Source organism: Bombina bombina, chromosome 7 (genome assembly GCF_027579735.1).
Source record: "Bombina bombina isolate aBomBom1 chromosome 7, aBomBom1.pri, whole genome shotgun sequence".
Lineage (NCBI taxonomy): Eukaryota > Metazoa > Chordata > Amphibia > Anura > Bombinatoridae > Bombina > Bombina bombina.
In genome coordinates, this window is record NC_069505.1 from 204678849 (window position 1) to 204690417 (window position 11569).

The 11569-nt window shown below is 36.2% G+C and overlaps 1 protein-coding gene across 1 annotated transcript in view; it reads right to left on the reverse strand.

Moving 5' to 3' along the window:
* Positions 1 to 1467: 1467 nt before the first annotated feature.
* The window catches only part of FGF3 (fibroblast growth factor 3), an 11471-nt gene continuing 1369 nt past the window's right edge, over positions 1468 to 11569 (reverse strand). The window contains exons 2-3 of the mRNA XM_053689334.1: positions 9608 to 9711; positions 1468 to 1800 (exon numbers count right to left, since the gene is read on the reverse strand). Coding sequence (XP_053545309.1) covers positions 1468 to 1800; positions 9608 to 9711 — 437 coding nt within the window. The remainder of the gene's footprint in view (positions 1801 to 9607; positions 9712 to 11569) is intronic.

Sequence of the window (11569 nt, forward strand, 5' to 3'; positions counted from 1 at the left end):
TTCTTACAATTTTCTATAAATAAAACTTTTTAATTTACTGTTTTACTGAAAAAACCCTGAATATTTGCTTTACATGGTGCGACTGTGCCGTATTCTGAACCTCATCAGTAGTAGAACACACATATATATATATATATATGGGGAAACCTTACAACTTTATCTGAACATTTTCTACTGAAAACACAAAGAACCTTGCTTCAGCATTTAACCTACATATCCTTTAATTTAGTCTTTAAACATTAGTATATTATACTTACTTTCTTTTTTATATATAAACAGGGACATAAATGTATAGAAATCCTAATATATTCAGTTCAACATCTTTGTCTCATTTGTTTTCTCTTGTATTGTTTCTGTTTGTTTTTTTTTAAATATTTCCAGACCAATACTATAATTTTGCTAGGATATGTGCCAGATCTACAAATATGCTTCTAGAGTTGAAGCGTTACAAATAATACATTTTTTTTCAATCTCATATTGCTGGTACTGGAGGACTTGAACTCATGACTCCAGTTTATTGGAATACTAGAATTTCACCCTTGGTGAGTCATCCAAGGTTTAGAGCAGGGGTAATCAACTTTAGCACTCCAGTTGTTTTGGAACTACATTTCTCATGATGCATCATGGGAAATGTAGTTCCAAACCCTCTGGAGGGCCAAAGTTGATCACCCGTGGTTTACAGAGACATTGTAAGTGTTGTGCTTTATGAACCTAATTTGTTGTTGGGTTTTACAAGGATTTTACACTCTAATGGACATTTAAATCTCACTTATATATTTTTTTATTCCACTAATGCAACCTGATAACGACATCATTACTAAATTACTGTTTGATTAAACTCTAATGGAGCCACAGTTTTACCCGGTGTTAAATAAGTAAGCATATGAGTGTGATTCTAATATCAGGTGCTAGAGGGACAATATTATTTAACCATCATAGTTACACATAAAGCAGCCATAATTAAATAACAACCTCCATGTCTGTCATTTTGTAGATATAAGTCACATTCCAGTGCAATTGCTGGGAACTTGTCTCAATATCAAAATTAGAGACAGTAACCAGTGAGTATATTGAAGACTGATCTGTCCCATCAAATAGTTCAACCAGATTAGTGAACTGCGAAAATATGTGTCCAGCTATGAATGCTTGACTTAAAATTCTCAGAATGGCTTCCAATGAGTCTGAAAGGGTCTAGAAATTACACAAGAATCATACAACACAGTAGGCCCACACAGTCCATAAAAGATTGACCCATAACTCCCAAATAATGACTATAGCATCCCAGCGAGTGCAGTGTGTGTTTGAGTAGCACTCACAATGGTCTGAGCAGAGTGACTTTAGCATTTGGTCAGGGTCTGACGTTGCTCACTGTGTGATCAGCTAAAGAGAGACACACCCACACTATATTTATCCAACGGAATCTGATAAAAACATCTATATTCTTTTTTCTTATGTGTTCTCATATATTCAGTGTCCTCTTTTTTGTTTTGCATTGTTTTTAGCAGATTTCAGGACTCTTTCTCTATACTTGGGGCTTGTGTGGTATAGCCGCACAGCATCATGGTCTTTGTTGTCCAACACTCTTGGCAAGAAAAGAGAAGACTTCTGCGTCCTTCGTGTTTTAAACCCACGTCTGGGTCGACCTTTACCATTGATAGACAGGTACCACAATCTTTCTGCGCTGGCTTTTCTTCTTGTGCCAGCACCATTGGGAACAGTCCGATACAGACGGGACGCATAAGTATTGTAACCAAGCTCATGAATCCTCTCCACAAACTCACATTCAGGGTTGTATGTTTCCTGGAAAAGAAACAGATGTTTTATTTCTAAATACAGATATTGTTGAGGACCCTTTTAGAGTGTATTTTGTTGTCATTATTGAGTCAGTAGGTTTAATTTTATTTGCCATTGTTATAGTGAATTTAAAGGAATTCTCAGTATTATGAACATTATACAGTACTATCAAGAACACATTTCAATCTGCAGGAATTTGCTGTACAAAAACTATACATGCCTGCTTTTTGTTTCATTTGTTTGTTTTTTTATTCATAATGGTAAAACACTCCCACACACAGCCAGAAATACTGTCAATGTGCAGCTAATTCATTTAGTAATAACTGCTTAAAGGGACAGGAAACTCCAACATTTTCTTTCATGATTTGGATAAAACATATCATTTTTAAACAACTTTCCAGTTTACTTCTAGTATCAAATTTGCTTCATTCTCTTGTTATCCTTTGCTGAAGGAACAGCATTGCACTACTGGCAGCTAGCTGAACTCATCTGTTTAGCCAATCACAAGAGACAAATGTGTGCAGGCACCAATCAGAGCTAGCTCCCACTAGTGCAGGATATCTGTGTATTCTTTTTTTCAAAAAGGGATACCAAGAGAACAAAGCACATTTGAAAATAGAAGCAAACTTAGAGCATGTCATTACAAGACACTTTTATCTGAATCATGCAAGTTTAATTTTGACTTTGCTATCCTTTTAATTTGAATTTTTATTTTATCACTTAATCCATTATATTAAATCTTGGCTTATGCAACAAAAATATCATATAATGTTATGTAATGCTATAATTAACATCCAGACTCTTAATTGCAATAAAAATATAACATTCTAATGAACACATTTTAATAGTATACATGTTTCTTAATTTAAATTAGATTTAAGCTATATTTTTAAAATTATTTTGAAAGTAATTTTTTTGTAATTTTATTGGGCAATACGCTCTCCGTATTCAGCATTGCACCAGTAGCTCTTGTGATCTGCTGGTGCAATGCAGAATACGGAGAACGTATTGCTCTCCGCATTCAGCGAGGTCTTGCGGACCTGATCTGCACTGTTGGATCAGGTCCGCAAGATCTTTGATACATAGGCCCCATAGTAATCATGAAACAGGCTAAGAGGCCTATTTATCATAGGTCTGTCGGACCTGATCCAACAGTGCGGATCAGGTCCGACAGACCTCGCTGAATGCGGAGAGCAATACTCTCTCCGTATTCAGCATTGCACCAGTGAGCTGCTGGTGCAACGCCGCCCCCTGCCAATTCGCGGCCAATCGGCCGCCAGCAGGGGGTGTCAATCAACCCGATCGTACTCGATCTGGTTGAATTGTGGCAATGTCTGTCCGCCTGCTCAGAGCAGGCAGATAGGTTATGGAGCAGCGGTCTTTAGACACACGGGCCCTCAAGCTCCATTCAAGATAGGCCCCTCAATGTGTTTTCATAAGACATCAAGACTGTTGAAATGATAATGCCCCAAAATTCATGCAAAAAGGTGCTAAAAAAGTGATGTATTGCAATACAGATGTCAGATGATCTAAATAAATAATATTGGTATTCCAGTGGACCAAGTTTTTCTTTTATTCTTTTTTTTTTTTTATTCTCAATATGCAGAACCCAACCACATGTTAATTTTTTCTAACATATTGGACTTTATCTATGTTAAACACATAAAGTTCCATAAGTTAAGCGAAAATGACATGCTTTAACTAATGTCAATTTTCCACTGCAATGTCACTTTAAAGTGTAAGGAAATGGCAAGAACAATATGCTCTCCTGGTCCATATACTGATGGGTAACCTTGTGAAGATCCGAGCATAGTCTTTTAGGGTCATTTTACTCTTTAGAATGTTGATAACGCTATTCAGCATTCTTGTAGTATATGTGACTTTTTGATTTGGTGTTTACCTTTGTTTTGTTGTTTGGTTGCACAGAATGAATGCCAGGGATAAACATTTGTGTGTATAGTTTCACTACAAATTTGACGAATGAAGATGTAGTGGGTAACATTTCTTACTTGTACACAAACAAATGAATTTCACCATGGATTAATAGGACAGGAGCAATGCAAATTGTAGCCATCCCAAGGCAGATGAATGAGATAAGATACAGAAGCCTAACAGCTCACGTTACTTTATTTCAGTAAATAGATAGGGTAACTAAACAACTCTTCCTGTCACTGTGTGAGTGATCACTATATATTGCTCCTGTTCACAAATGTCCCATCACGATGGAGATAACCAAACGTTATGAACCTTAAATGTCACAGTGAAGAAGGGACATAAAATAGCAATAACAGAAAGTTCTAATACGTCAGAGCATTGTATTATTGTGCTATTGCTTGTGTTTAACCCCGTAAAGGTGTTACACTCATAGATAAAGAGACGTACAGGCGCAAAAAGAAAATGTGTTATTGCACTATCGCTTGTATATAACTGTTTATTACCCCCCCGTAAAGAGGTAGCTAAAGTCAGCTCCATAGCAGCAATACACTTCTGGAACCTAAATGAACCCATGTGCCTAGCCACCAATCACCAGCTAGCTCTCAGTAGTGTATTGCTGCTACTAAGCCTACCCAAGTGTTCTTTTCATCAAAGGATACCAAGAGAACTAAGTAAATTTAATAATAGAAGTAAACTGAAAAGTATTTTGAAATTCCATGCTCTGTCTGAATCGTGAAACTTTTGGCTTCATGTCCCTTTTAAATCAGCTCAGGGATTGCAACGCACAACTGGTTTAGAGCTCAAAATAGCTGCTGAGCCAATCAAGCACAGCATATGTGTAACCACCAATCACCAGCTGTGTTCTGCTAAGGATTGGCAGTTTATTACAGAGCAGAGGCGGAACTCACTCCTTAAACACATAGGGGCCGATTTATTAACAGTCGGACGGACATGATGCGCTGTAGAGGATCATGCCCACCGACATCGCTGAATGACGACAGCATACGTTGTCGGCATTTATCATTGCACAAGCAGCTCTGTGCACTGCCCCCTGGGGAGTCAATCAACCCGATCATATGAGATTGGGCGGATTGATGTCTGCAGCCTCAGAGGAGGCTTATGAGTTAAGGAGCAGCGGTCTTATATATAAGTTGTCCGAACTGGGCAACACTGTCAGAAGTGTACTCTTTTCGTCTCACAGCTATACAGAGACAGTGTTTGTGAGCAGCATTCACACATGTTTAAAACATTTGTTGGCTTAAAAAAATGTGAAGTAAAAGCTGTGTAACTTTAAACTGAAACTAATAATTCAGTATTGATTTTGTACTAATACTCATTGGCCGATAAGGACAACTGCCTCAGTTTTACTGGTGGAGAGGGACACGCTTCAGCAAGTATAACAAGAAAATGTTGGTTTTCCAAGAAACATAAAAATTAAATACATTTTAGTTGAAACAAAGAAGAATGTTAACTACAGTCCCCCTTTAAAGGGACACTGAACTCAATTTTTTTCTTTTGTGATTCAGATAGAGCATGTTTAATGGAAAAGCAAGAATGTCAGTTTAGATGCCGGCCCATGTTTGGGGAACAACCTAGGTTGTCCTTGCTGATTGGACAGCACCAATAAACAAGTGCTGTCTATGGTTCTGAACATAAAAATTGCTGGCTCCTTAGCTTAGATGCCTTCTTTTTCAAATAAAGATAGAAAGAGAACGAAGAAAACTTGATAATAGGAGTACATTAGAAAGTTGCTTAAAATTGCATGTTCTATGTGAATCAGGAAAGAAAAAAATTTGGGTTCAGTGTCCCTTTAAGGGCAAAAAGTTCACTTAGAAGTGCATGTAAGATCATAATAATAATTTTCACTTCTTACAAAATACCCCTCATGAATAATATTCCAGTTCATCAGAAATCACTCAAAATTGTATTACATTTTTAATGTATTTGTTATAAACCAATATAGTTTGTTAAATGAGAAAACATTCATTCAGGCACATAAGGTCCACATCATCAATATTGAATCACATAAAGGGACGTGAAACCCAAAATTCAAATTCACTTCTATTATCAAATACTTTGTCCTGTTTGTATCCTTTATTTAAAAAGCAGGTAGGTAGGCTCAGGAATGTGCATCTGTGTGGAACACTATATGGCAGCAGTTTTACAAGCATGATTTTAAAATATTACACACTTTTGAACACTAGATGTCAGCAGTATTTGTACAATGTATAACTTTGTAAAAAAAACATTCTTGCAAAACTGCATGCTACCTACCTAGGTATGTCGTTTAACAAAGGATACCAATAGAACAAAGTAAATTTGATAATAGAAGTCATTTGAAAATGTATCTATCTAAATTATGTAAGCATGATTTTTGTTACATATCCCTTTAACCACCATATTTTCCTTTCTAAATCACCAGGTGTATTTTTCTTTCATGTAGTTGTGGAAAACCCCACCAAAAATCCTTGTAAAAAAAAAAAAAAAGTTAACATTTTAGAAAAGAGTTTTCTTATAGATGTTTGTAAAAAAAACTTGATCTTGTTATATCTTATTTGTGATACAGATGGTTTAACAGAAAAGTTATCCAAAAACTTCCTGAATTAAATTTGAAGTTTTTACATGAATTTGAATGGTGGCCAATATCTGAAAGATGGTACACTGAGGTAAGTTTTTTGATAATTATTCTGTGTGAGTTGTCATCCATCTGTTACTTATCACTGGTAGTTTATAAGAGGTTGGGTTTTTTCAGTTTGAGGAAACCTGTTGTGAAACAAATATTGACTTTTGACCAATGGTAATGTAACAGCTGTAATTTCCTGTATGATGTCACTTCCTGTACTATAGTTATTTATGGCAGCCTACATGACACATTGTCAAAATCTAGTATTTTAAAAAATGTCCTTGATTCTTACATATATTAACAAATATAACTTACAAATAGATTTCAAACTAGTCACTAAAGTATTAAAACTCGTTATATAACACACTTGTGGTCATTTTGCTGGAGTTTCTGCTACACTTAGTTTCGTTAAATTAGGATTTGCTTTAGGTACTGTTTTGTGACTTGACTGCGTTTAAAAGTGTTATAATTTTTAAGGTTCATACATGATTGTATTTATGAATTAATTGTAAAGGTTGTTAATGAAGACTACACATTTGAGTTTAAAAGTACACATAAATAGACCCTGATTTTCTCCTCTCAGTTTGAGGTTTTCACAGGTCCTGCTACTCCTTAACAACCAACAGCATGGATGCAGTGTCAGTGTGGCAGCAGGGCTCAGCACTAGGGTTGCCACCTCAGCCATGTTTTCCTGGAAACTTATGAGTTACACATGCTGCAGGTTATGCAGAGAGGAACATGAATAGTACTGTTCATCAGCACTATTCATTTGCTCTCCAGAGACACAATACATGTTCCGTCCTGCTTAACCTGCAGCATGTGTAGCTCATAAGTGTCCAGGAAAACATGGCTGAGGTGGCGACCCTACTCAGCACTCTTTACTTCCTTTTAGTTCTTTGTTCTTGTTGAAAAAGAATACACACATATCCTACACTAGTGGGAGCTAGTTGCTGATTGGTGCCTGCACACATTTTTCTCTTGTGATTGGCTGACTAGAAGTGTTCATCTAGCTGCCAGTAGAGCAATGCTGTTCCTTCAGCAAAGTATCACAAAAATACAAAGCACATTTGATAATAGAAGTAAATTAGAAAGTTTATTTTAAATTGTATGTTCTATCCAAATAATGAAATATATTTTTTGGGGTTTCCTGTCCCTTTAAGAGTTTTTTTGTTGGGGATATTAACTTAATACGGATGATATTGCTGGGAAAATGCATCTTTTTGGGGCATGTAAATCACTAACAACATTGCTGGGAAAATGCATCTTATGCTTATCTAAGGGGTTCTTTATGGCACGTAACTCTACAGCGTTTGCTGTAGACATGATGCATCTTATCTGAGTTCTTTTGGGGGCATATAGCTCACTATAGAAGTTGCTGGGGAAATGTATCTTAGTGAGTCCATGTTGCTTTTCAGAGTAGCTGTTTAGTACATTTGATATGAGGTCTCAGGTTTTGGGCTGTATTTTTTGATGCATCATATTTGAGGTCTCGTGTTTTGGACATGTGGCTTTTGAAAAGGGTCTATTGGGGAGATGCATCTATTATAAGGTAATTCCTCACTTGTAGTACAATTTGATGTGATCTGTCAGAGAGAATGTCTAGAGTTTCCAGAGGGTTTACCCTTTAACTCAAGTGAGAGATGTAGGGGTCCCTAAAGCTACAATAAAAATGTGCCAGAGCATTTTATCATTGCACTATTGCTTGCACGTGATGCTAAGTGGTTAAACCAGGGCTTCTCTTTGGGCAGGGTGAGAGGAGCACTAGGGTATGAGAAGGTGCAATGTATATCATGTATTTAGTTTAGAAGTGTTTATGGTATCAGGAGGTGTAATATATAGTGTTATTTTTTTTAGATAGGACACATTGAATTTAGGAGCAGGGCATACAGGGGAGGGGAATAAAGGGGCTGGCTGAGGGGCCCCCAGAATATTCTCTTGCCCAGGGCTCCACAAATGCTATGGTAGCCCTGAGTTAAACACATTATTAAAGCCAACTCTGCAGCAGCAATGCACCATCAGTTGCACACTCAATGTGCCTGATGATTAGTGGCTGAGTGCAACTGCTACCCCTGATCGAACTAGTAGTTCAGTCGTGGGCTGACTTTAACTATGTGTTTCCCTCTTTTTTGGAGATAAAATGAACACATAACTAGAACTTGCACATCCTCACCATTAAAGTCCTGTAAAAAATAAGTCAATTTTAATGCATTAGTTTGTAAAAATGAAAGTCCCCTCTACCCTTCCTTACTTGTCCTCCTGTGTTTCTTCTTTTATAGAAGCAGAGTGCTACAACCAATCTAGAGTTGTAATGATGACTTCTGTAGGACGTAACGGCGAGTGCTCACGCTGCCTTCTCTGCTAAGGAGATAATGCAAGACCCACAACGCTACTGAAGACCACAAAGTCACTACCACTTCAGACTGTTTTCAGCAACATGGCGGATCTTGCAATACTTGTGCAGCGTGTGCCCACAGTGCCCTCACTCTCTTTAGAAGTGACCACTACAGCTTTTGATTGGCTGTAACCTGCTGCATCTGTAATACTAGAAACCCCAGTGGCTTACAGGGGAGGAGGAAGAGTAAGTATTTAAGGGGAAAGCGATTTTATTTTTTAAAATAAATAATTAACTTTACTGTTCTTTTTTAGAGGACTTTACAGGTAATCATGTTGTCGTTCTACTCATGAGTTTTAATGAGACCAGTTTTGTGTCCCTTTAAACACAAACATATAGGCAATAATGTAAAAAGAAAATGCTGTAATTCATTAGACTATTTTCCTATTAAAGCTTTTTATCCCTGTAATAACTAATATTCCTTTGCCAGCGATATATGTTACATGTATCTATTCAATACATATTGAAGGTTGTAACATGTCCTTTCACATTTAACACCTTTGTATTTACCAAGGGATATTTGAAGACACTTTTTTTTGTTGTTTTGTTGAAAGACATAAATGTAACATAACAATCATTTCATATACTGGGGCTTTACATAAAAAGTTGTTTTGTAGGCTGCATTGACTTGAAGATAAATCTCCCAGAATGCTGTTTTAAGTCTGTTTCTCATGTGTAATATATTAGTGTGTTTATGGATTAATGCGTCTATTATGAATCTATATTAAGCTGAGTTGTGACATTGTCAGGTAAAACAAGTGCGTGCTGATGCAGGTAGCTACTGTTACAAACATATAGTTTTTTTGAATCTACAGATTTAGCTTTCATGAGCAAGAGGTGTTTGCGCATTTCAGAGCACTCACCGATGCGTAAAGTCTCCCTCTTTTGTTCATGGCCAGGTATCTCTCAGAGAATAGTCCTTTGATGGCAACTATTCCCACATCCACAGCGGTTATTTCTAAAATACCTAGAAACAAGCAAGACATGTTATTTAATCCCTTCTCTCTAAACATAACATCCTGTAATCTTGTAACAGCGTTTTTATTATTATTTTTTTCATTCCTAACCAGTGCTCCCTAGATATTGCCCTAATAGGACACAATAATTAAATATTAAACACAATTGAATTTCTAGCTAAGTGAATAATGATAGCAAGTTACATTTTCTACATCTATAAAATCTTTGTGGCTAACACAATATATTTTAGTATTATAAAAACTCACATTATGACAGAAAAATACTTAAACATTATATATGCATTATAAAGATAAGTGTTTCAGATATATGTGCAAACAAATCTAGACAAATGTGTTCATATTTATCCAATCACCAAGCACTTGACAGCAGAAGTGTTGATTTGGTAACTGACTCTATATGGTATAGTGTGCAATTACTGTCTGTGATGGGTTAATTTCATGTAATAATTCTAGTACATACATACTCTTTATACTGAACATCAGGGTCTTTTATAAGTAATATTGTCTTATAGGAAATAATAGTTTCTTTCTATTTCACTGCCTTTGAGGTTTGTAAGACTCTGTCATCAAAAGCAATAGCCTAAAGGTCTTAAAGGTATACAAGAATTAAGAAAGAAAAGCCGCCCACGTTCCGTATAGAATAAGCACACAGATATAGCAGCTGGTAAAAGAGGCTAATTTTGTCGCAAGGATTCCAAATATTAGGATGTGTTAAAAGAAATAAAGTGTATAAGCACTTCCAGAAGGGGTCTTAATGGGACGGTATTTGAAAAAAATGTTTTGCTGCAATTTCCCTATAGAATTTGTCATTCATTTTTTTATCTTGGTTCCATCTGAAATTAGTTATTTTAGAATGTATAACAATTCTGATGCATATTTATGTACTGAATAAACCTACTTTTTTATATCAGGCATATTTATTGATTCTCCAATATAAATAGAATATTCTTAAATGTTAATGCAGGAACATTTGATCATATTTAATAGCTGCCCTTGTTTATGCTTGACAGGAATTGTTGTCTTCACCGTCCCTGGAATCTAGTTCAATGGCTATCCAGGCTCGTCCTCATGATTAATTCAGAAAACTGAGAATGAACTCAGCAGTATTCACAGGTAGAGGAAAACAAGTTTGAACATTTAATAGCTCAATTTAAATGTCTTTTTGATGGCCATACACATGTGATAGTGCAGCAATAAAAAAGCAGGTGGGTTAAGCAAGTAAGGAGATTATAGTGGTGAGATGTATAACCTGGGAACAGGATGCTGAGAAATGTCATTTGGAGTCCAAATTTAAGGAATTGAGACTTTGAGAATTGTTTTCAGCTGATATATTTCAATGTGTAAAATGAATGATCATAATTTGATCTTTTATATCTCCAAAAACATCCAGCCCAGAGCCTTTTATCATAAACGCTTAGTAGCACATTTATTAAATAACATAGCAAATGACCATATTTTACAGCAAATCTCACAACATTTATAATATAATTACAGACATCCCAACCTGCAAAAACTCATTTCAGGGAGGTCGCTTCACCCGCTAATGTGCGGCCCCCCTCCCTCCCAGTTATATATTGGACACCTTGAAACCCTACTTAAGTTAGAGACTTATCATTAAAGTAGCTTCCCACTAAAGTCACATTAAAAAAATAGCTTTATGGCACAACCTTGCTTAAATATTTTATAATACAAAGTTTAATTACGTGCAGTAAATAAGGTAGTATTTGTGTTTTTATTTAATTAAAATCAGTGGGGGCTTTTTGGTTACTGATGCCTGCTTTGAGGGTCCTATAACGTCCCAGCAACTAAAGGCATTCCTTGAAACACTTTTCCGGATTTGGACCACAT